We start from the raw sequence: 27,112 nt of genomic DNA on the forward strand, positions 1-27,112 counted from the left end.
AGATGGCTGCTTTGCTGGACACTGAATTTGTTCTGTATATACTTTACTGCTTCTGCCGCGAATAAATAGTGTTTAAAACATAATCAGCTGATTTACCTGCTAATAGAATATTCAATGATCCCATCCACATCATTTTACATCATGTTACGAATAATGATATTTTTTTCACAAAGTTTTTGAAATCGTTAAGCTTTGTATTAGATGCCTTCAATCAGCCTTTAGTATTGAATAGCACGGTAGAAACCAAATCACTGGTCACATGTTTTTTTGCTCTCAAACTACCTTGTGCCAGCACACCCCACACCATAGCACATGCTGCATGCCTCTCCGTCATGCTGAGTGCTAACCAGGATCACAGAGTCAGAGTCGTCGGACTTTATATCTTCCAACTCGGCAAGCCTGGTGCTAATGACTAAAACAAAATTTTTTTTTTCCCGAAAATCACGCAGAAAACAAAAACCATCAAACCATCCGAAATAGAAAAACAAAAATTATGAGATCATTGTAAAACTTATTCTCAGAACGAAGGCAGGAATTAAATACCAGATCCATCAATAGAAAAACTATAGACCAATTTTATACTTATGAAAAGCTTAACGCCGGGGGCTGGGGGGGGGGGGGAGAAAAAAAAAAAAAGAATTACTCACCTTGCAGTTCAAAGTAAATGATTTCTGAAAAGTTGCCTACACGAGTCATTTGTGAAAAAATGCTTTTCGTGTGACCAGCAACTTTCAATGAATACTTTTTATTTGTAAACAAGTCTTCAACAGTTGCCTGAAGAAAAAAAGAAAAAAAAAAGAAAAAAAAGAAACCATTGTAGTATGTCCTTAGTCTGATATTATTTAATAAAAAAAAAAAAAAAAAAAAAAAAAAATCAAATTTCTAAACAAATATATTTTCATTCAAACATTTAAAAACTGTCGGGACCCGTGGAAATTCCACAGTGGCATCTTTCATATGTAATATGTTACTGTTGGATATTCTATGGATGTTCAGCATGAATGGAGATCCTGCAATATTATTGTACCTATTTACAATGCCTACCCACGGGACAGAGTTAGACACCAGGGTCGTTTTTTAACGTGGAGAAAAGGTACAAAAATAAAAAAATTGTCTCAGTCATGAAGGACTGATCCTCCACCGAAAGAGAACAAGAAATGGAAGTGCAGCATCTGAAGAACAGATACTACACTTTGATCTTGGCCAAAACTGGGCAAAGTGTTTATTTAAATAATCTGGTTATTACAGTCTATTTCGAATATTTTTATAGGATTCTGTGGCATTTCCATTGTATGGACACCAGGAGCGAACAGAAACCTCACAATATCATTATACCATCTTTAGGCAAAACAGATGCTACCCTTGGATTCTAGCCACGAGACCAAGAAGATATATTTTAGTTTCATGTAGAGTCCAAAAGCGACATTCGTTTTTATATTTTAATTATTTTTTTTTTTTACTATGTTATATATTAGTGATGTGATAATTCCAATATTTTTCCTGATTCCGATACAATTACCGATTTTGTTCTAAATTGCCAATTCCGATTCTTTTAAAACATTGTAATGTTTAACCATAAAGTTGTTTTATTTTTGTTTTTATTTATTTTGGAGGGTGGGAGGTACCGTAAAGCCCATGTAATATGTGCGTATATTTTTGCAAAGGTAAAAAATATATATTTATGCCAGAATATATAGATTTTAGTTTTACTAGTAGTTTAAAATCAATAAACAGTTATTTCATCATTAGTGCTCAGCAGTAGAAAATTAATGTTAAAAAAACAACAAATACAAAAGAATCGTTTCTGGCATCGGAATATATATATATATTCAGAAAGTGTGAGAGGGCGAAATTTTAGTCTTGGACTTCCCGTTTGTTGGCTGCGACATTGGTTCGCTTGTGGAAAATAATTATTTTTATATATATATATATATATACGCACACACATACTGTCTAATGGCAAAAGTCAAGCATCATGGTTCATCTGTGCTCGTAAAGTAGAGCTCAACATTAATTTTGATATGCATATCTCTGTTATTACATTGGATCGAAGATTCTTACCTCAGTTTCTGTCTTAGAAACTCTTTTTGCGATTTGGAAAGAATTTCTATCCATCGTTGTCAACTGTATAAGGTATCCATCGATATCTCTGTATACGACTTCAGGCAAGTCCCACTGCACATGTATACTGGTTGGAGACAGGACCGTCAGATTCAATATATTTGGAGCACTGGGACCTGAGAAAAAAAGAAAAGAAAAGAAAATGGTTAGTGACCATAGGCAAATCCGTAATAAAATTCTATATTCCAAATCAAATTTTGTGGAACAAAAAATCTTGACAATCCTATTTAAAACAAATGTCATTACAAAACTAAATCCGCCATAATGCATTTCAAATATATTACATCAGAAACTAATTTCATTCGAAGTCCTGTGCAGATTCCCAAGTTCGACAAGATACTGCTGAAGAAGGTAGGAGGTTACAATGACCGAAACATTGTGTGAATAACATTCAAGATAAAAATAGTAGACCGAAGAATTCAAATATTCATTTTTTTCCTCATGTCATATTCATTTTATTCCTATATATCCATGTGTGCCATTTTTATCAAGACAATGTTTCTAGTGCCATTTTTACCTAAATTAGTTACGGTCTATAGATTTTAATCTTACTAATGGTTCAAAAATCAAATGTTTCTCATTTTATCATCAGCACCAGTGATAAAAAGTTGAGTTTTAGACAAAGAAAAAAAAAACAATAAAAAAAATCGTTTTGAGAATCTGGAATTAAGTGCCAATTTTTCTGAGTCCGATACGCTAAAAAGTTCTGATTTTTCAGATTCCTGATTCCGATTAACAGTCCAAACAATAATTCTGAACATATTATTTAATTGGAATTCATTATCGAGATGAGTATTATTTATTAATTTATTTATTGCAGATTATTATCCTCATTTTTTTTAGTTGTGGTTTCACGATGTTTCAGCCAACTATTCCTCTGGCCTTCGTCAGGTGGGATAGGAAGTCCGAATCTCCTAACTGTATCCTCAGCAATTACTGCTTTCCATAGTTGTTGTCGTCTCACCACGTTTTTGGCCAAGTTCCTATCTTGCTGCAGTTCCACCTGAAGAAGGCCAGAGGAATAGTTGGCCGAAACATCATGAAACAACAGCTAAAAAAGATGAGGATAATAGTCCGCAATAAATAAATAATTCTGAACTTCTTACTAATGCACAACAGTTACGATTACCTATTCCATGTCCACGTTCTCTTCTATTGGACTCTTAAAGGGTTTACTTCTGGCTTGCCTATTTAAAGTCCAGGAGATTGAATGCTGATGGTGGGATCTCTTTTACAACTGACACATAATGAAGATTTCCTTTCGCATTATGTTCTGTAGTCCTGAACGTGCTACCTCAGAATGAATATGTATTACTGTCACATTTTCAGAGTTGTGTATTGGCTAACTATCTTGATTTTCTTAGGTTTAATGTATTCCAATGATGGAGTATTGTTGCCACATCTGGGCAGGAGTTACTAGAAGTAACTTATCCTGCCTTGACAGAATTAAAAATAGATTTTGTAGCCTAGTGGGGGATTTCCTTTTCTCATCCCTGCAACCTCTTTCCCACAGAAACTACAGAAATTTATCACATTTTAGACAAATTATTATTATTATTAAAATTGCTTGTTTACTTAAAAAAATGTTTCACATAAAAAAAAAAGTTAATTACAAAAAATAAATATTACACATTTTTTAAATAAAAGAATTGCTCACATTGTTTAGCTTATTTCCATATCAAATATTAATAAATAAATAACAAAAATAATATTACATGTTATCTTCTTCTTAATATAAATAAAATGAACTCATTTTTCCACTCTGATTTTGACCTTAATAGGATTAAAAATCATGACGTTACATGCAAATGTAATGCGTACAAACTGTAGCACATTATCTGAGGTGTGCTATAGGCCTATTAACTCTACAGTTCCTCGACAATGGTACATTCCTATATTTTTTCCGGTGAGAGTCCACTGCCAAAATCGGTCAGATTCAATGGAAGTTGCAACATCTTTTCTCTCTATTAGATTCCTCCTTTCCCCGCTCCCTATTTACATCGCAGTGGACGCGTTCACGAGGAACAGTAAGAGGAAGCACCAGTTTGGAATAGTACAAGGTTATTTATGCCGTGTTTTCGTTTTTTTTTTTTTTTAAATCTTTTTTCCCTGATTTATGGTTTCTGTTTTTCCCATAATAAAATAAAAAGAAAAAAAGAAAAAGAAAACACGATTATTATTATTATTTTCTTTTTGCTTTTTTTTAGTTAGTGTAAGATGCAATCTGCGGGACAAACCGCTTCTTATTTCCGGTTTTACCGACTCTAACCGTGAAATCTAACTATGACTTTTATTTATTAGTGATTTCAACTCAACATTTACTTATATACAAAGAATTCATTCTTTAATATTTATTATTACAACGTAACAAGATCGTGATTTCACTTGCATTACACTTAAATTAAAATTAAAACAAATAAATTCATTTAGAATTTGAGAAAACAAAAAAAATTCATTTAGAATTCGAGTGTGATGCGTGACTACTCAAAGTAAACCAAAACAAACTTCACTGCAGAATTGATATTTGACCTAATTCACTTTTTAGTTAATTCCTCGCGTTTTTTTTTTTTTTTTTTTTTGTGCTTCCGCCTCAATGAATAGAGTTCGAGCCCCTCCTCCCCTCGAACTTTTTTTGGGATTTTTTAAACACCCGGGCACTGCCGGACCGTTCGTATGCATCACGTTCATTTTTATAATTGTTTTTGTCTTTTCACGATTTTTAAAAAATAGTTTTAGCATTGTTTGTTTTTATAATATTTAAACGGGGTTATTACTTAACTTACATGCCTCTAAAAACCCGTACAATGCAGGGTACCCCCTCCCCCCGCTAGTAATACATAATGTCTGTTGAAAGGTATTTCATCGGGGACGCCAAATCATCAATCACCATCTAGAAAACAGGGGAAGTCATGCAACAGTGAAATGTCTCAAGAAATAGGCCGATTATCTTGATCTTTAATGGGTTATGAATAGGGCTATGACAATAGAATACTCTTATTATTGTTTGTTACTCTCGAGTATATACCCGACACAGTTAATAAATCGAGAACCATATCACTCTGTATAAAAACATAAGATATTAACTGATATATACTAGAGAGTCAAAATAATGAAAATATTCTCTTGTCATAGCCCTAGTTATGAATCATATTAAGAAGATTCAATGCATTAGCTGTTGAAATGAAACTTATATGAAAAGTCAAAGTTGCATTTTTGCATGGTTTATTGAAGAGTATTTGGATTTGACCCAATGTTTATGCTGGTTTGATCTAATCATTATTGCATTCATTAAGATTAATTTTGCACCATTCATCATCATCATATTTAGTTTTACATGCTAGCATATGTTGGACAGCTTTTAGAAATTTACTTCCAAGCTAATCTATTTCTGCCCAGGTCTTTATTCATCCCTCTTTCTCAAATCCATCCTCATCACTTCCTATCTTTTTCTTGAATTTCCCCTATGAATTGAACCTTCTACTGCTCTATATATACTAACCTAAGAATTCTAATCTATTCTTTCAATATGACCAAACCAACAGAGTCTCTGGTTGTGCACACATCTTCCTATACTGTTCAAATTTACACTTTCTCTGAGCTCATAAGATTCCAGCCTGCCTTTAAAATTCACACTGCATAGTTATATCATTCTGGTCATTTCTGTTTGTAGAAAAGACTGAGACTAACAACAGTAGATTGGTGAGCCAGAGAATGCAGGGAAAGAAGAAAGGATGGAGATAATCAAATAGCAGGTACATCACTGCACTTTATCAAAAACTGACAAATGTTAATCAAATCGACAGGTTGAGCGCTTTATGAATACATTTACATAAACACTCTCAAAATTCAAAGGGGGGGTAACAACACCGACACAAATCTGAAATATAGTTGGAAACATTCCAGATTCTCCTTGGTCACAATGTTTGGAAGTCAATTTCTTAAAGCTGCCCACCACATGCCAGCATGTAAGACACACGTTAAACTAAATATGATGATGATGCTGATGAGTACATGCATGTTTCAGGAAAAGATGAAGAATAGGATTAATGAGAAATCAGATGAAAAACAAAAGTTTTGTTAAAAAGATTAATTCAAAATATTGTTTTTTATGTTTTGTGTAAATTATTGGTAGAAAATCAAGGAAGATGAAAAATATTAACCAGATACGTCAGTTAAGGCAGGATAGACATCACTGAAGTTCCCACGTCCTCCACCCGTTATAGCTGCCACCTGGATATTGTATTGGGTATATGGCTCTGAAAAAAAGAAAGAAAACAATGGATAAATCAGTAAACAAATTATTTAATATTAAATAGTGAAATAGAGAAAGAAGGGTGTAGGAAGAGAGAGAGAGAGAGAAAGAAGGGTGTAGGAAGAGAGAGAGAGAAAGAAGGGTGTAGGAAGAGAGAGAGAGAGAAAGAAGGGTGTAGGAAGAGAGAGAGAGAGAAAGAAGGGTGTAGGAAGAGAGAGAGAGAGAAAGAAGGGTGTAGGAAGAGAGAGAGAGAGAAAGAAGGGTGTAGGAAGAGAGAGAGAGAGAAAGAAGGGTGTAGGAAGAGAGAGAGAGAGAAAGAAGGGTGTAGGAAGAGAGAGAGAGAGAAAGAAGGGTGTAGGAAGAGAGAGAGAGAGAAAGAAGGGTGTAGGAAGAGAGAGAGAGAGAGAGAGAGAGAGAAAGAAGGGTGTAGGAAGAGAGAGAGAGAGAGAGAGAGAGAGAAAGAAGGGTGTAGGAAGAGAGAGAGAGAGAGAGAGAGAAAGAAGGGTGTAGGAAGAGAGAGAGAGAGAGAGAGAGAGAAAAAGAAGGGTATAGGAAGAGAGAGAGAGAGAGAGAGAAAGAAGGGTGTGCGAAGAGAGAGAGAGAGAGAGAGAGAAAGAAGGGTGTGCGAAGAGAGAGAGAGAGAGAAAGAAGGGTGTGCGAAGAGAGAGAGAGAGAAAGAAGGGTGTGCGAAGAGAGAGAGAGAGAAAGAAGGGTGTGCGAAGAGAGAGAGAGAGAAAGAAGGGTGTGCGAAGAGAGAGAGAGAGAAAGAAGGGTGTGCGAAGAGAGAGAGAGAGAAAGAAGGGTGTGCGAAGAGAGAGAGAGAGAAAGAAGGGTGTGCGAAGAGAGAGAGAGAGAAAGAAGGGTGTGCGAAGAGAGAGAGAGAGAAAGAAGGGTGTGCGAAGAGAGAGAGAGAGAAAGAAGGGTGTGCGAAGAGAGAGAGAGAGAAAGAAGGGTGTGCGAAGAGAGAGAGAGAGAAAGAAGGGTGTGCGAAGAGAGAGAGAGAGAAAGAAGGGTGTGCGAAGAGAGAGAGAGAGAAAGAAGGGTGTGCGAAGAGAGAGAGAGAGAAAGAAGGGTGTGCGAAGAGAGAGAGAGAGAAAGAAGGGTGTGCGAAGAGAGAGAGAGAGAGAAAGAAGGGTGTGCGAAGAGAGAGAGAGAGAAAGAAGGGTGTGCGAAGAAAGAGAGAGAGAGAGAAGGGTGTGCGAAGAGAGAGAGAGAGAAGGGTGTGCGAAGAGAGAGAGAGAGAGAAGGGTGTGCGAAGAGAGAGAGAGAGAGAAGGGTGTGCGAAGAGAGAGAGAGAGAGAAGGGTGTGCGAAGAGAGAGAGAGAGAGAAGGGTGTGCGAAGAGAGAGAGAGAGAGAGAAGGGTGTGCGAAGAGAGAGAGAGAAGGGTGTGCGAAGAGAGAGAGAGAAGGGTGTGCGAAGAGAGAGAGAGAAGGGTGTGCGAAGAGAGAGAGAGAAGGGTGTGCGAAGAGAGAGAGAGAAGGGTGTGCGAAGAGAGAGAGAAGGGTGTGCGAAGAGAGAGAGAGAAGGGTGTGCGAAAAGAGAGAGAGAAGGGTGTGCGAAGAGAGAGAGAGAAGGGTGTGCGAAGAGAGAGAGAGAAGGGTATGCGAAGAGAGAGAGAGAAGGGTGTGCGAAGAGAGAGAGAGAGAAGGGTGTGCAAAGAGAGAGAGGAAGATAGAGAGAAGGGTGTGGGAAGAGAAAAGTGAAGGTCAGAAGATGGAGGGTTAGAGAACAGGAAGGTGGAGATAGAGAGTGAAGGAGGAAGAGGAAGCGATAACAGTTTAAGAGAAAGAAATAAGAGAGAGAATAGAAAAAATAGGAAGTGAGGCCTGGGAAGGGAGAGAAAACTGAAGTTGGAGAAACACTGAGTTCGGGAACTAGAAAGAAAATGGAGGAATGGGAAAAGAAAGAAAAATATCAAATGGTGAGCAGAAAAATGTCAGGAGGGCGAGGAAAGAAAAATAGAGAAGATTTGAAATAGAGGAGTGAAAAAATAGGTGGAATGATGAGGGAAGGAAAATATGTGGGAATAGCCGAGGGAATAATACAAAAAAAAAAAATAAAAAAAATAAGGAGTAATGGAGAGGTCAGAAAACTAGGGAGAATGTAGTGGGGAAAAAAGAGCATGGAAATGAGAAATGGGTAAGGGATTGGGTATGGAAGAAAAAAAGGAAAAGATGAGGGTGAAAAGTAAAATCGAGAGAAAGAGAGACATATGAGAGAAGAAATGGGGTTAAAAACGAGGAAAATGTTAAGAAATGTGGGTGGGGATGCAAAGGAACGTGTGTGTGTGTGTGTGTGTGTGTGTGTGTGTGTGTGTGTGTGTGTGTGTGTGTGTGTGTGTGTGTGTGTGTGTGTGTGTGTGTGTGTGAATGAGAAAGAGAGAGTTTGTAAATTCTAGCAAAGTGGGTCAACTGCAAAAGAATTTGGCAACATAATTGTCATGCAATTCTTGGTAAAAAAAAAAAAAAAAGAACCGAAAGAGAAACATACTTGTCGTCGCCGTCGATTTTCCAATGGAAATGACATTGCAACACTCACAATTACTTAGATTACTGACATAACTAAATTAAAAAACAGAAAAAGGGTTGGGCAGAGTCAGTACCAATCGAAAGAACCATTCAACACAACAAAAATATCTGTGTCTTTGGAAGACTATTCCACGTAGATATTATAGTTACTCACGTCACGATACAGAATGCAAATAGAATTTTAAAAATTGACATATCCGGTTTGTGTGGTGGCTTCTCATAACTTTTACATGATTGCTCAGATGTACCTGTTCCCATTGGGTCACAACCACTATTGCTATTTACTCACTTTCACTTTATTTTATACACTGTCTATAACTCACTCTTCTGTGTCTCTCTCTGTCTATTAACAGTCAAAGATAAAACTATAAGACAATAGATTAGAACGGTGCATTATAAGCAATACATAATATCCCTAGAAGTAGACTAAACGTGTTACAAATCGACATTTATCCTTTTTATGTTATTTTTTAAATTTCCATATGTGCACGAACTTAGCACAGAAGAGCTGTATGTTTTGGTTTCGATGCTAAATTATTGCATCCAAATCATATTTCTATTTTTCTTTACTTTTAAACTCACTATTATATATTAGGTACAATATAATAAATAGAAAACTGACTATAATAATAGATATGAAATCTGCATCAATTAAAACATTATATTTGAGCGTATTTTAGATTTTATGATTGGGCAATGTTGGGCAGCCTGCTAATATATGTGTGTGTGTGTGTATTCCATTACACCATTTTGAATTTCCTTAGTGTGTGTGTGTGTGTATATATATATATATATATATATATATACTAGGGAAATTCAAAATGGGGTAATATATATATATACACACACACACTAAGGAAATTAAAAATGGCGTAATGGAAACCTACTAAAGGTATTTGCAGCTTCACTTCCAATTTTCGGATTTTAATCATGTCAAATCACACTTTATTTCCTTTTGACGGATTTATTGTTGCTATTTACTCTGATGAGTTAACGGAATAATAGATTCACTGATTGATATAATAATTAAGTGATGGATTTTGTGCGGCGAAACATATTGTCAAGAATTTTAAATGTCAACTGAATTAAAGGAATAAATTATAAGATGGTCAACATCATGAATTTTGGAATATAGTTTTTGTCATTCATTCACTATATATATATAACAGGCTACATTCACTATATATATATATATATAACAGGCTACATTCACTATATATATAACAGGCTACATTTCTGGATTTAGATATAAAAATTGAGGATGGTATTTTTCTTTATAAAATATTTGATAAAAGAAACGCATTCCCCTTTAAAATAGTACGTATGCCCCATAAGGATAGCACCTGCCCTGTTTTTGTGTTTTATGGAACCATTATGTCAGAGTTTTTGAGAATAGTTCGCGTTACTCTAAAATTAACAGATTTTATACCACCAGTTTCTAGCTTAGTAATAAGGATGATAAAACAAGGTGGAGATAAAAATAAAATATTTAAACAGTTAAATAAAGCATTTGTTCGTTATCCTGATGCTTTTGAATCGTTTAAGATAAACCAGACTATATTAATAAAGGAAATCCAAAACTATATTAGCAATGTATGAAATGTATATATAGTTACATATAATAAATTTATATATTAAAAAAAAAAAAAAATGTATATATGTAAAAATAAAATATTTTTAACCTTTATATATCTAATTTTAAATAAATAAGAATGTAAATATACAAACTACTAATTATAGTGGGGGTGATAAGTAGTTAAATGGATTAATCCAAATCTTATAAATACAAGACTGATAAATTAAAAAATGTATCCATTTTAAATGTGGAAATTGATGAATCGCACAGGTAAGAAATTCATTTTTATACTATGAAAAGGTTAGTAATTGCAATTAAGAATAGGAAATTGGATCAAATTTTTGTAACATGTCTTCTTCCTAAGATTAAGGGTGGTGGTGTTTGATCAACACTGCTGGGGAGCCATGATGTAATATACTGTTTTGTTTTTAAATCCCCGAAACAGTGTTTCATGGTAAACAACTGATGATCCCTTAAAAAAATAAAAAAATGGGTATTATAGTAAATTCGAGAGAGTTGATGCAGTGATTGCAGGTGATTAAATGACTTACTGACTAGATGGTTTTTTAAGGAATGATAAAAAGTAATTTTTTGTATAGATTCAAATGTTAAAAACTTCAAAGACTATATATATATATATATATATATACATACAAACATGTATTAAGAATTCTCTCCCTGAAACTGATTGAACACTGTTTCTCAAAATGTTTTAAATTAAAAATATAGGGTTTATTTCTCTCACATTTAAAATGTGGCTGTCAAGATGGCCAAGTGGTAAATAAGCTGGGATTTGAATTGTTCGAATGGCAGCTACATCATCTACACTGGCAATTGTTGGAAACGAGAAACATGTTGTATAGATATTAAAATATTTTCTTTTTCATTTAATTCAGAATTTAGATTTTTTGTTTCGTACTTTGTATTATTTACTTCACCCCACATGAGGGCAGTTTGCAAAAATTAAAACTAAAAACAAATAACTAGAGGCATTTTTATTAAATTTTTTTTTTTTTATATGCAATTGATTAAAATATCTGATTATTGTTAAATGCATGAATATTACTTGGGTAAATCACAAATATATATATATATATATATATATATATATATATTTTTTTTTTTAAATCATAACCACTGAAACCATACATTCACCCATGTATTGTATTGTTGTCACATTTGGGCTGGTGCATCTGCCACTAGTCTCTCACTCCTGGACAAGGTTCAAAAGAAAGTCGCCAACCTGATAGGTCCTGAACTGTCATTTAAGCTTCAGCCACTGTCCCATCGACGAAATTTTGCATCCCTTTGCCTGTTCTACAAGTAATTTAATGGTGAATGCTCTGACAAACTATAAGTACTTGTACCCCCTCGACGTAAATACTCCCGACAAACTCGACAAGCAGCAAAATCCCACCCCTACACAGTCGTGATCCCTATATGTGAGAAAGCCTTCTACTCCAATAGTTTCTTCCCCAAAACTGCTAGACTTTGGAACTCCCTCTCAGGATTCGGCTTTCCCAACTGTACTGACATGCAGAAGTTCAAGTGTAATGTGAACAGACATCTTGCTGCTCATCTACATAGTATTCCTGCAACATATGTCCCCAATAGTAGCCCCCTACATCAAGTGGCACTGTGCCTCGTGTGGGGTGAAAATGGAATATATATATTTTAAAAAAAAAAAAAAAAAGGTATTTACAATAAAATGTTTATATTCATTCAGTGAGGGTTAATTGGGCCTGTTTTTGTTGGAAGTTCAGGTTTTTTTTCATACTAGACAAAGTCGTTGGTGTTACCTAGGAGCCAAAATAAGAACAGTACATTATCATATATGTTAAAGAGTATATGTTAGTCAATCCAGAGTGCTCAATATCCTGGGTAGAGCAGGTTTGTTTAAGGGCATGAGGTCCAGAAAAAAAAAATGTCACTATTTTGTTATACAATTTTATACAAGAAAATCTATGCAGGATTATTGGATGTCATAAGTGTATAATGTCTTAGATGTCATAAGTGTATAATATAGTGAGGTCATAAGTGTATAATATATCTGGCAAGCATGCTTAATATCTTTGATAGAGCTCGCATGTTAAAAGTCTGCATTGTCCAGGAGAAGCAACATTAATGTTTTACAATACTATTTTAAAAAGTTCTTCATATCCTAAAAGTAGCAAATATAGTCAAATGCAACTTTTTTTTTATATATATGGCCTGGGAAATGCCGGGTAGCTCTGCTAGTTTCAAATAAATGGGACCTTTTAAAAGCTCAAATATTTTAGGGGATTTGAAACCTGAAACTTTTTCTTCTATTTCTCTTACACAGTGCCATTTTAATCATTTTTGACTTGACTGTTTAATTATTTTAATCGGTCTTGGCACTTCAAATTCCCCTCGGTGCTCTTTATTTTCATCAATATTATTTTGAATTATGATATCGATTTTCTCCTTATGAAATGAGAATTGAAAAACCTCTAGAGAGTTTTCTACCTATCATGTTAAAATGTATTTATAAATTTTGTACCTCAAAGCATTTAAGATTATATATATATATATATATATATATATATATATATATATATATACTCGGGTTTTTTTATATTCAAAAGTAATGGACTAATGAATTCAACAAGGTTGTTAGATAGTGCTCAATAAAAAGAGCTGATAATACTTGTTTATTGTTATATAAACATGCTCACATCCCGCTGCTACAAATAGCCACTTGTTTCAATCAAACAACAGATATCATCAGGTAGCGACTTGACTGTTCAAAAGTTCAATGAATAATCTATTATAAGGTTATTCATTGAACTTTTGAATAGTCAAGTCGCTGCCTGATGATATCTGTTGTTTGATTGAAACAAGTGGCTATTTGTAGCAGCGGGATGTGAGCATGTTTATATAACAATAAACAAGTATATATATATATATATATATATATATATATATACACACACAGGGGTGTCCCAATAAAATGCATACACTCTTTAAATGACCATAAAACCAACATTTATTGTAAGAAAGAAAAGTTTCATACATCAAAATACTATCACCAAGTATAGAAACCAGTTAATTATCGAAAGTGTTCAAATTGTTGACCACTGTGGTCCATAAACAGCTAACAACACTCACTGATTGAATTGAAAACGTTCCTAATCTGTTCAATTGGTATGTTGACTCATCTTCTTTCAATGGTGGCTTTCAACTCATTCATTGTAGCTCATTTTGGTGTGTGCACCCTGTATTTAACATGCCCCCCAAAAAGAGAAAAATACAGAGGTGCTCAAATCCAGTAAGCATGGACAGTACTCAATACTTCCTCTTTGTCCTAACTATCTGTTTCGTAAGTGACTATCAGGCTATGGTCTTACGTCATGATGATAGTTGGAAAGTGCTCCATTCTGCTGGAAGTGCCATTCTTTATTCCTAAACATCTCTTGGGAACGTGGCATAGCATATTTTTGTAGCAAGTTGAGATAATTCAAACAGTGTATACATTTTATTGGGACACCATGTATATAAAATACTTAGAGGGTTAAATAATTTCTGTAGAAAATCTCAAGTGAAAGAGCTCAATGCAAAGCAGAGCATATATAAGGGTTAAAAGAAAAAAAAAAAACTTAGCTCAATCTCAAATCAGGTTATTGACTGACTTATGAAATGAGAAATTCAAATTTGAGCTAAGTTTGTGTTTTCTTTGCTTCCAATACTTTTATTATGATCAAAATCAGTAAAATCACTCATTTTTCAATCAAATTGATTATTTGTTTTAGTCAGGGATCCATTGTGGTGCACCAGGATGAAGCTTCACATGCCTCTTCACATTGATTTAGTTCATAATACATTGTAGTCTACATTGCACTGTAGAGAACCTAATGTTGATTTTATAAAATTATTTTTACAAAATGGCTTGAATTAAAGTTAAAAATGCGAAAGTCATGTATCATGCAAGAAAGACTCAACATTGTGTGTTTGTTCTGGCAACCATATTTATTTTGTTAAATATGAACAAAGATGGCTGCTAGAACAAAAACACAATGTTGAGTTGTTGCAATATTTTGATCCTATAATGGGGTATGATCCCACACAGTCGGACGATTCTATTTATAAACGATGCTGCTAAGAACTGACGAATCAAATCAATTCACATTCTGCTACAAACCAATCAGGAACCAGAATTGCTTCATAAATATTAAACCTTTTCTGGAGCAATTTCACATGTTCTTTCCCGGGTTTCGGCACGGTAAGAATATTTTGTTCTGTGGAACTGTCTACTACAAACAAGTCACCTACCAGAACTTGTGTGTAACAGAGAACCATCTGAAACTCAAAATGGCTTACACTTTTACAGGTTATGCGCCCAGTGTGCGTCTTTATTTCGATGGATCCGAATCAAAGTTCGAATTGTGGCAAGTTAAATTTCTGGGATATCTACGAATCCAAAAGCTACACAAAGTGCTAGAAACACAACCTGAAAACAGAAACGACCCCGACTTCATTGAAAAGAACGCAAATGTCTTTGCGGAATTAATACAGTGTTTAGATGACTGAAGTCTATCACTGGTAATGAGAGAAGCCCTGGACGACGGCTGCAAAGAATTAAACATATTGAGAGAGCATTATTTACGAAGGGAAAACCCAAAATTATTTCTTTATACACTGAACTGACCTCTCTAAAACGAATGGAAGCCGAAACTGTTACTGATTATATTATAAGAGCCGAGACAACTGCAAATTCTTTAAAAATGTCTGGTGAAGTTATAAGTGACAGTCTGTTAATTTCCATGGTCCGTAAGGGATTACCGAGTGATTTCAAGCCATTTACCACCGTGATAACCCAGAAAGAAATACCCATGCCAGGAATAAAAAACACAACTTTGCCAAAAGCAGGTTTTTTCCTAAGAAAAGTACAAAAATTATGTTATAATTGTGGATGACCTAATCACAAGAGTTTCCAATGTAGATACAGGACTCAAAATGGCGACTACATTAAAAATGTAGAGAGCTCTGTTAGCGAACATACATTTTTATTTTTGTGCACATTTGATGCGTCAACAAGCAATAATCATTTTCTTGTCGATTGTGGGGCCAGGGCACATGTGATTACAAAGGAATCTGATTTTATCAATTTTGATCCCAACTTTAAGCAACAAAATCATTTTGTAGAACTGGCTGACAGGAGTCGAGTCAATGATATCGTTTTGAAAAGAGGCAATGCGAAAATCTCGCTAAAGAACAATAAGGGTGAACTGTGTTTGGGTATTCAGGAGAGCGACCTTCTGGTCCCAAAATTTAAACAAAATATATTTTCTGTGCAGGCTGCCATGGGACAAGGTGCAGATATAAAGTTTGGCCCCAATAAATCGGGGCTGGTGTGCCCAGATGGAAGACTGTATTATTTGAATAGCGTAGTCCCATCAAAAACCGCCTGCCATGATCTACAGACATGGCATAAAATTCTTGGACACTGCAATATTCCTGATATCAAAAAAAGTTGCCGACTGTAGTTGATGGAATGCGAATACAAACATCAAAAACGTCTGTACGCAAGGGAAAATGACAAACTATCAAAACAAGATACCAGACAAAAAGGCCAAAACAAATCCTATCAATGGTGCATTGGGACTTAAACGGTCCCGTAGAACCGATGGCCAGAGAACATTATTGATAGGTGTTGAATTTTGTAGATGACCATTCAGGTTTAATAATGGTTTACTTTTTAAAGAATAAATCTGATACCCTGCTAGCAAGTAAGAAATATCTAGCCGACATGCCCCCCCCCTACGGTGAAATCAAGTGTATTCGCTCTGACAACGGTACGGAATTCACCTATAAAGACTTTGAACTTTTATTAATTAACCATCGTATCAGGCATGAAACATCAGCTCCTAAATTGCCACACCAAAACGGGACTGGTGAACGTGCGTGGCGGACACTTTTTGAAATGGCAAGATGCCTACTCATTGAATCAAAACTCCCTAAAAACCTCTGGACGTATGCACTTATGGCGGCAGCCTATATACGCAACAGGTGTTTTAACAAAACACTATCTAAAACTCCATATGAATCTTTCTGCGGTAAAAAAACAAAAAAAAAAACAAATTTAAGCAGAATGCATATATTTAGTTCAACTTGCTTCGCATATATAGAGAAAAAGAGTAAATTGAATATTAAAGCTGACAGAGGTATATTTCTTGGATACGATAAAAACAGTCCAGCCAATTTAATATTTTTTCCCGAAAAAAATAAAATAAAAAGAATCCGGTGTGTAAAATTCACAGACGTTTAATTGTAAAGACGAAAGCCCGTCATATGAAGAGGATGGAATTATATTACCTCAAATAATTAGAACAAACGAAAAGAATAGAAATGACGGAGACGAGTGTCGATGATGATGATAAAGTCGAGAGATATCCCAAAAAGAAATAGAAGACGACCCGATTTTTATGTGGTCGACAATATAAAAGATTATCAAATCGACTATTGCTATTCAGTGGAAAATGCGCCAAAAAGCTTCAACGTAGCAATTAATTCAGAACATTGTGAAGAATGGAAAATTGCCATGAAAAAAGAAATAGATGCCTTAACCAAAAATGATACCTCTACGGTAGTGCCTCTCCCAAGAGAAACATGTTATTTCATCCAGATGGGTCTTTACAAAAAAGAGTACAGCATCAGGCGTAGAACAGTACAAAGCAAGATTTGTTGCTAAGGGGTGCTCTCAGATTTACGGTAAAGAATACTTTTCTACGTTTTCGCCGACCACAAACCTAACGACAGAGTTTTACTGCAAGTCGCATCACAATATGACCTAAACATCCATCAAATGGACGTAAAAATGCTTATTTGAATGCCCCAATAGACTGTGAAATTTATATTACCCCTCCAGAGGGATTTATAATGAAAAATAAAAATAGCGTGTGGCGACTTAACAAGTTCATTATATGGTCTAAAGCAGAGTGCTCAGTGTTGGAACACAGTGTTCCATGATTATATTATTAAACAACAATTTAGACAATGCGCTGTAGACCCCTGTTTATATACCCAACACAAAGACGATAAACTACTGATTTTGGTTTTGTGGGTCGAGGATATTTTAATCGCATCAAATTGTGACATAATGTTAACTGATGTTAAGAACAAATTAAGTAAAAGATTCAAAATGACCGATCTGCGCAAAATATCCTGGTTTCTGGGGATAGAATTTACTCAAAGCAAAGGACTTGTTACGATGACTCAATTGAGGTACATCGACAAAATACTATTAAAATTTGGAATGGGAGAGTGCAAGAAACGCTCTACACCGGTTGAAAATGATATTAATAATAAGTATACACACAGTCTGAAATAATGAATGACGCACAATATCGCGAAATTATGGATAGTCTTATATATTTGATGACTGCAACCAGGCCCGACATATGCGATACAGTAACGAAACTGTCACAGAGATTATCATGACCGACAATGAAGGACTTAAACAGAGCTAAACAAGTCCTACGTTATCTAAAAGGAACTAAGGAGCAGAAGTTAGTATTTAGAAAATCAAGAAATCCCCTAAAATTAGAAGGTTTTTCGAATTCAGACTGGGCAAACGAAGAGGATCGCAAGAGTGTATCTGGATATTGTTTCAGACTCTCAGAAAATGGGCCCATTATTTCATGGAAATCTAAAAAGCAACAGATTGTATCTCTCTCTACTTGTGAAGCAGAATTTATCGCGATCACACACACGACCCAGGAAGCACTCTACCTTAAAAATATCCTGAAGACTATTTTTGAGCCAGAATTGATTACAAGCCCCGTGGTAATTAATTGTGATAATCAAGCCAGTATAGTCTTAGCACAGAGCACGGATGATCAACCAAAGATCTAGGCATATGGATATAAAATGCCATTTCGTAGAAAACGAGAGATCTAGGCATATGGATATAAAATGCCATTTCGTAGAAAACGAGATAAAGCTACAACGTTTTTCTCAAAACTTGTTGGTGAATTCGACTGAATAATTTTTTTTTTTTCACTGCCCTGTATGTATATAGATTTCTATATATTAAAAATACAGACCAGCGAAGTTCCACTTATGAGAAGGCTATTACTTTTTTGCATGAATATCAGCGGAAAACCCTAGGGATAATGCTCAGTATATAGATTTCTATATATATAAAAAAAAAAAAAAGAAAAAAAAAAGAAAAGAAAAATAGTCCTGGACAAGACGTTAAACTGTATCCATTTTATTTTGTATTAACACTTTAACCTACTCATACTTTTGCTTAGAAAGAAAAGAAAAAAAAAAAAAAAATCTTTGTAATTTTCCTTTTTGACATTTGAACGCAATTAAAAATGGCGTCTTTTTAAATGCTAAAATTCTAAGATCCAAATGATTTCTAATTTTTGTTATGTCTAAGTAAATATAAAAATATATATTTATTTTTGAGCAGAACAAACACAAGGGACTTCCCCATTATAAAAAATAGGGAGGATGTTGCAATATTTTGATCCTATAATGGGGTATGATCCCACACAGTCGGACGATTCTATTTATAAACGATGCTGCTAAGAACTGACGAATCAAATCAATTCACATTCTGCTACAAACCAATCAGGAACCAGAATTGCTTCATAAATATTAAACCTTTTCTGGAGCAATTTCACATGTTCTTTCCCGGGTTTCGGCACGGTAAGAATATTTTGTTCTGTGGAACTGTCTACTACAAACAAGTCACCTACCAGGACTTGTGTGTAACAGCGAACCATCTGAAACTGTTCTGAAACTAAAAATGGCTTACACTTTTACATGAGTCTTCTATGAACTTTTTTCTTTTTAAAGCATTATGTCGTCATGCATTTTTTTTTTATATCAAAACAAAGAATTTCTAATTTTTCTGAAGAGTATACGCACGAAAAAAGACGGTATTGACATAATAACCATTTGTTTCTGTTTCACAAAATGGAGCTAAAAAATGTACCAAAATTCTAACATACTGGAGGAGCTGTTTTGCATGAAAAAATAAATATTTGGATCTTGGAATGTAACTGTATTGTTATTCTTTTATATATGCGCTGTTGTTATTTTTAACGTACATTGAGCTTTTAAACAAAAAAAGATTAGTATACACAAAGATTGAAATATAATTGAAAAAACATTTTACCAAAACATTATATATATATATATTAGTAATAAGAGATTTATAGTGATAAGTAGTAAGATTACACATCTATAAACAAGAAAAGGTTTAAGACTCCCAAAATTCATACAAGAATTGTCTGCAAGAACCCATGGCATAACAGATAAAATACGAGGTAAAATTCAGTCGTAAGCGACACTCTTCTGGAGGTTGAAGGTTCAATCCTCAGCACACATGATATTAAGTATAAAGTTGCAAATAGAACCATTGCTACACACCAAGTGTGTTCAGGGCAAGAATGGAACCCGATTATAGTTGATGGAATGAGAACATGTTATTCCATGGATTCCATTCAAAATTCTAGGACGATTCTACACCTTAAGCTCAGAGGCTACATTGGACGAAATGTTGTGCAAATACCGCTCAAGATGAGAATTGTAGTTAAAAAAAATCAAATACAAATTATCTGTCCTCATCGAAAAATATTCAGAAATACAAGTTTTTATCCTTAAAATCTGATATCACGGTTTTCAGTGGATCATTTTTCTTGATTTTACTATGAATTCCTTTGACACTCCAAATAATCCACATAATCCAAAATAGTTCATTTTATTGATAGTTTTCAATCCTCTCATCATACTGTTCATTTTTCAGATGATCTAGCTTTCTCATAAAACTTTATCCTCCAATGGCTTTTATTGACTCATTATTAAAAAAAAAAAAAAAATGCAAATAATGAAATGAGATACTTACTAAGTCCAGTGACTAAGGCCGTCATTGGATCTGTCAATTTCTTTGTGATGTTCTTGGTAAAGTTATCACTATTATAGCGCCACACGAGCTGATAGCCTAAAAGTTCACCATTCATTTCGGTGGGTGCCTCCCAGTTCACCCACAGTGACCTCGAATAGATATGTGTGCAGTGGATAATACGAGGTCTACTTGGCACTGAAAATAATAAAATACAACATCCTTTAATCATCCGTAGGGTTTTTTCATCACATGTTGGCATTAAGAACAAAACGACAATTTAAAAGAAGGGAGAGGGTAGCAAAAATACAGAAAGAAATGCTATGTTTGTCCTGGTTCAAATGCAAAGAGAAATAATTTCAGAAAAAGACGATTCTATACTTTGCTTTTATGGATTTGGAGAGAGCTTTTCACAGAGTACCAAGAGGGTTTGTCTGGTGGGCTTGGTATAAATTAGGGGCAAGCCAGAAGTTAACAAAGTTATGTAACGTTGCACATGTTTACAACACGTTAACATGTAGACATTCAGACCCCAACACACTGTAGACTCAGTCGCAAAGGAAACAAAGAATAGAAAATTATTTATTAATTAATTTATTATTTAAATAAATAATTAAAAATATTTAAATATTTAAATAATTATATATATATATACACACATACACACACACACACGTACAATTTCACGCTTCATAATAGTCAGTGCAGTAAGTGATAATTACTGTTGGTCAAAGGATTTCAAACCCAACTACAAAGTCTCGTTTGACTCCATTTGCTAGGATGTTATCCCTGGGCCGGCATCAATTACCAGGAGAATTAAGGGAAATTAAATACCTGTAATGTTACCCAACACGTAGACTCAGTCACAAAGTAGACAAAGAATAGGAAAGAACTTCCAAGTCGCTGTTTCAGGTTTTTAGAAAAGACCTTTATTCCTCATTCTCCCACCACGTGTGACTTCTCATTACAACTGTGACATCAACCACGTCTCTAACACGCTCTCTCTCTCTTTTTTATAGTCTTCTTCTTTTTCCTTATTATGACGTCATTTTGCACGCAGCTCAGTATTTGCATATAGGCGCCATACATACGTCCAGTCTCTGTTACAGTTATTCAAGCAATGTAGCAAAATGTTCAAAGCTCCGTGAGAATCAACAGATCATTTCGTGATTATTTTAATGTTAAAGTCAAACATCAGGTTCCATACTTCTGTTTTTCATTCATTTTTTTTTTAATTTTTACAAAGTCACCACTTATCAAGGCTAGGATGCCACTCGAGGATAATGAGTTTACAGTAGTCAATGGGAAAATTGTAATTGTTAGTAGTGGGACTTTAGTAAATTAGATTACTTAAGGGGATAACTCCTCAAGAATTTGTTACCTTGAAGACGACTATATTGTGGTCAGTTAGAAAGCAGGAAAAAGGAACAGAGTTGTCTCATAGAAGAATTATCCAGGACGTTCAATGCAGATCATCCAAAAGAGATCCTGGATACTGATGATTTCTGTTCTGTAGACTTCAGATAATTTGTAGAAGCGTTTGAATGCTGATAGGTCACCAATCTTGTAGAGGACGGGGGTTGCCTTTTGATGTGCGGTTGGCAAAATCATCTCCTATTGTTAAGTATCGATGCTTCTGTTCAGTCCCGAAAGACAAAGGATACCCTCTGTAGGGGCAGCTACGCCTGTAATTGTGTGGCAAGGGTTGTGCAATCTCCACCCACACCTCTCCTGAATCGGCACTCTAAGTCCAGTAGCAAGGAAAGGTCCAGGACAACTGAAAACAATACCGAGATAAGCGGAGAGCTCATACAGCACCTGGAAGTCCCAAATAGTCACCCATCTGGTACTGGCCAGGCTCATCGTTGCTTAACTTTGGTGATCTGACGAGAACCGGTATGTCAACGTGATTATGTCGTATATGTTAAGTATGAGATTGAAGAATAAAGTCGCATGGTCCCTTATCCATGAAATAAAAACACAAAGTTTGCCGATATATAATTACACCTACATTTATTTGCATTATAGGCACAAGTATTCAATTGTGAAAGTTTATAGTTAGAGATCTACGACCAATGTTATTTGCATTTTGGCCTCAAGAGTTCTTGATGAGAGGTCAAACGTCGGTTTGGCTATTTCTGTTTACCAAAACCGGGAAGTGTTTTTTGTCACATCTGCATTTGTTGCGAGGTCCAGCGAAACGAAAATGAATGATACAAACCAGAAGTGAAGGTGACTGTATCGCCCCCTTGTGGTAAAGAATGATATTGCCAGAGTTAAAGGGTGATAATTATGTTTGTCTTCAGGTTATCCATTTGTGTTTGTGTGTCCGCTTGTGTGAAGAACTCGGTTCTCACAAGTACTTGTCTGTGAAGCATTGGAAGACTTACTTGTTAAGTTAAAATCTTGGAGGAATGCTACGGAAAGTGAATGTTACTAAGACCAAAGTGATGATCAGTGGTTGTAAAAAGTCAGACAAGCAGAAATAAAATGCAGCTTGTTATTGTTGGAGACACCCCTCCATAGGATTAATAGACTATCTCATGTCACTTCTGGTATCGAGTATGGGTGCCTGGCAGTCAGAGATTGGCATGCGGCCAAGGAGGTCGGGTGCACATGCTCCACCATTGAGGAATGGTATTGCTCAACTCGCTTTGCCTGTAATATTTGTGAATACATGTTTCATTTCCTGTGTTCCTTCGTTCTTATTACCATTTAATCCCATAACAGTTATTTATCCTGAAACAAATGACACCACGGCCTCCTATTTAACACCATTCAGCGATAGTGGTCTACAATTTTCTGAAGAGACCAGGGAAGAGAGAACAACCTTCCTCTATCATCAGTCTTGTAGGAGTAAACTAGTCAGTCTACATTGTGAAAATTAAAGCTACCACAGATGTTGAGTTTTTTTGTTTTTTTTTGGGGGGGGTTGTACATTATCCTCTGGTGGCTTTTTTACTTAATAAATAGTGAATAACTAATAGTAATCTAAAAACTATTCTGCCATGTGAGAATTCCCCAATCGTCAGATCAGGCCAACAGGTACAATTGTGAGTTGACTTGGCTCTACAAGCGTCTCTTAGTCAACATTTTTCAAGGGAACGTTTCGAGCCATATCTCTATCTTCTAAGCGAGCACAACATCCAATGAAATTCCTAGTGTTATCCACAAAAGCTCTTTTTTTATTTGACAGGTGAAACAGATCATTTAGGACAGGGTGATAACGAAGTAAATATTTACATTAAACTTTTTAACAGGTTTTAAATTGAACCTTCCATGTTCTTTTGTGATCTATTGTAATTGAATCAGTATATTTGGCCAACATTTTTCTCTTGTGTAGGTTTCATTGAACAGAAGGAGTAATTCTTGTTTGTTTCACTTGCAATCCATCTTTTCCATCAATGTTCGAATGTTCTGTTCAAGTGTAAAATGAAATTCTCCGTAGTCGCAAACATTTTCGACTTTGATGAGTCGTCTTCAGGCTTGTGAGTAATTAAAAAAATTGTGTATCGTAAATTTATTGAAAAACTCAATTAAAATCATTTACAAGTATTAAACGTACCCTCTCCCTCATATTAAGCCTGATTGATAGTCGGTTTGTTTATGCGAATGAGTAGTGCTTCCATGATTGAGAGGGATAGGTTACAATATGAGACGGTTAGAATGATGGTATTCTTTATTAATATGTTTCTAAATTCATTTTTGGGCGTGTCATGTGCTACTAGGTGTTGGTAGACGGAGCTGTTAGGGAAGACAGATGACATGTTAGCTGGCGAGAAATACTAGTCATACCGATATATGAATTGTTTTTGGAGACACATTTCCCTAAATTTACTAAACGCAATTTTTTTTAATTCATCACTCGCCTGAAGACAACTCATAGAAGTCGAAAACATCTGTGACTATGGAAAATTTCTTCTTACACGCGAACAGAACGTTCAAACTTTGGCCCACCTAGTAGAACATGACATCCCTTAAAATGAATTTAGAAACATATTAATAAAAAAATACTGCCATTTTAGTTGTTTTATATTGTAACCTGTCCCTCCCAACCATGGCCAAATGGAAAAGATGGATCCCAAGAATTATCCTTGCTGGTCAATGAAACACGTAATTGAATTACATACTAATGCACATGGACAGAAATCAAACACATTATTTTTCTATCAAAATCAATTTTAAAAATTTAAGGATTCAAGTAAATCATGTTTAATTTTACGCTGTAACGTCGTTTGGATATCCATGAATTATTGGCTCTTTTAACGTCTTTATCACCATTAGTCCAGGGAAGCTTTTGAGCCTGCTCTTGGCCTGTCAAACTAGCAGGACATCGAATGATACTTCGCGATGTTTCAGATGCAGTCAAAAAAACTTTTTTTTGTATATTCATGAAGTGAAAATTAAGCATTTCGAAGAGGACAGCAATAAAGAAGCGTTTGCATTTATTGAATAAATAAATTAAAAAATTAAAAAACAGGAAAAAAAAATTCTAGTTAATTAACAAAGCAAAAAGCAATAATAGACTTAAGTAGTTTGCTTGAAGCATTGTTTAATGTGTATACATAAGAAATTTAATTTTATAGAAAGCAGAACAATGCAAAGGTGTGACGGATAAACTGACACAACTTTAAGATATAATCATGGAACCAGCTATGCAGTTGCACTTTTATTGATCCAATTCGTATGTATAACCATACGTTTTTTTTTTTTTAAGTATAGTATTTTACATGTAGGATATTCTTACTTGCGTCAGGCCATCAGACCATGTGTCCATGATGCTGTATTTCAAGACGTCTCCCCTTCGTCAGGCATGTCAAACATGCATGGCAAGTTTTTTGTAGCTGGAGCAGGTTCGCAGAAATTGGAAATTATTTTATTAATATTGGATGTAAATAAATAAAGCAATAAATTAAACAACTTACGCCCTTCATTCGTTTGACAGAGGACGACCCCATCTGGCCCCGTTCCAACTTTGTTGAATGCTTTCACGACAATATTGTAGAATGTGTATGGGCGTAACCCATGGAGCTCAATACTCTGAAATTAGAATTTTATACAATATCAAAATGAGAAAAAACAAGAAATACACATAAAAATGAATGGTGACTTGTCCACCAAGTTGCAGTCTTGATTATTCAACAGTCTTTATTTTTATTATAATTCAATGGAACTGCCTTGATTAAGATTCAGTCAGTAGATTATTTGTCTAAAAGTCATGAACCAACATGTCAAAGTGATAATACTGTATTCAATGAAGGATAGCGGTCACTTTGTTAACGCTAACAGTTTATTACACCCTAATGGCTTAATACCAATCACATCATGCTGATTTGATCTAATCTTCTGTAATCTACAATTAATAATCAAGTCAAGGCTTCATTCAGTCTTGACAGACTATGAATACCCACTGAGGGGTGCCTATGCCTGAAATGTTTTGTGGTAAGTACTGCGCAATCTCCAACCACCACACCTCCTATGAGTCATAATTTTTTCATTGCAGTTGCAAGTATGTAAGTACAGGAGGATTGGAAATAATGCTGAGATAAGTGGAGAACACATACAGCACCTAGTACTCCCAAATAACTACCCACCCGGTACTGGACAGGTTTAACATTCCTTAACTTCAGTGATCTGCTGAGAACTGGTATGTCAACCTGATTATGCTGTCTATTAATAATATTACCTACATCAACAGTAATGATATTTTTAAAATTAACATTAATTAATAGAATTTTATCCTGTGACACTAATTTTAGCATCAAAGAATTAAAAAATTTTAATCTCTCTCTCGGAATAGTGTGAAAATGTTCTCTGGGTGTCTGACTAAGTGCTCCTTTCACTTTTGAAATTCTTTTCTTCAGAATCGTGCTCATTTATTTTTCACCCGATGATGATTTGATAAAGAATCAAAATGGAACTTATAAATTTTTATTTTTTATTTTAACAGAAAAAAAGATCCCGAGAAAAGTAAAAAAAATATAAGTATGATTAAGCAAATTTTTGTTGCTTTTTTTAAACAATGTTGGCTTAAAAGGATCTTTATCTATTTATTATGTATTACAATAGAAAATGTGAGCATGAAAATTAATATGGTTAAGCTTAAACATGGAAAAGTAAAGGACAATTTGTAAAAACTAGAAAAGAAAACGACAAGATATTCTAGTAAAAAATATAATAGATTTATAACTTAAAACATTGCAGCATTAAGAATTGATTATATAATGTTAAAGGGCGGAGGGTTTAATCACGTTTTAAGATATACCAGATATCCTAAGCTGTTACGATTTTCCTGAAAGTTAACCATGTTTTGAATTCTTGGAAGCATAAAACATGTCAATCTTCATCTTTAAAATTCAAACAGGGGAATAAAACGTCATAGCTTAAAGGGAAATAACTCATAGGTTCAATGAAAACTTACTTCCGTTTTTAAACAAAGCTGATGTTGGTTATACTAATAAATAAATATAAATCAAATTACATGTAAATTAAATTAAAAATAAATGAAATAAAGCAATTTTATATAATATTTATAGATAAAATATTTAAAAATTCTATTACAAATTTCCATAAACAATTTAAACCTAATTATTAGAATAGGTTTTCTTTAATGTAATATGCAAATGAGATAACCTCTTGAATGTTGATTCCTTTTAAGCAAATAATATATATATATATATATATATATATATATATATATATATATATATATATATATATATATATAAATCATGCAGGAATAAAAGTATACAAATATAAT

General features: G+C 34.6%; 1 protein-coding gene across 4 annotated transcripts in view; it reads right to left on the reverse strand.

Annotated features, from left to right (window-relative positions):
* LOC145265375 (putative receptor-type tyrosine-protein phosphatase mosPTP-1) overlaps positions 1 to 27,112 on the reverse strand; it is a 475,862-nt gene that overhangs the window by 102,356 nt on the left and 346,394 nt on the right. For all 4 annotated transcript variants that reach the window (XM_080121163.1, XM_080121162.1, XM_080121161.1 and 1 more), the window contains exons 7-11: positions 25,278 to 25,392; positions 20,356 to 20,550; positions 6,282 to 6,377; positions 2,062 to 2,237; positions 648 to 774 (exon numbers count right to left, since the gene is read on the reverse strand). In XM_080121163.1, coding sequence (XP_079977289.1) covers positions 648 to 774; positions 2,062 to 2,237; positions 6,282 to 6,377; positions 20,356 to 20,550; positions 25,278 to 25,392 — 709 coding nt within the window. The remainder of the gene's footprint in view (positions 1 to 647; positions 775 to 2,061; positions 2,238 to 6,281; positions 6,378 to 20,355; positions 20,551 to 25,277; positions 25,393 to 27,112) is intronic.

This window comes from Euprymna scolopes, chromosome 40 (genome assembly GCF_053919585.1).
Source record: "Euprymna scolopes isolate OS-2025 chromosome 40, ASM5391958v1, whole genome shotgun sequence".
Lineage (NCBI taxonomy): Eukaryota > Metazoa > Mollusca > Cephalopoda > Sepiida > Sepiolidae > Euprymna > Euprymna scolopes.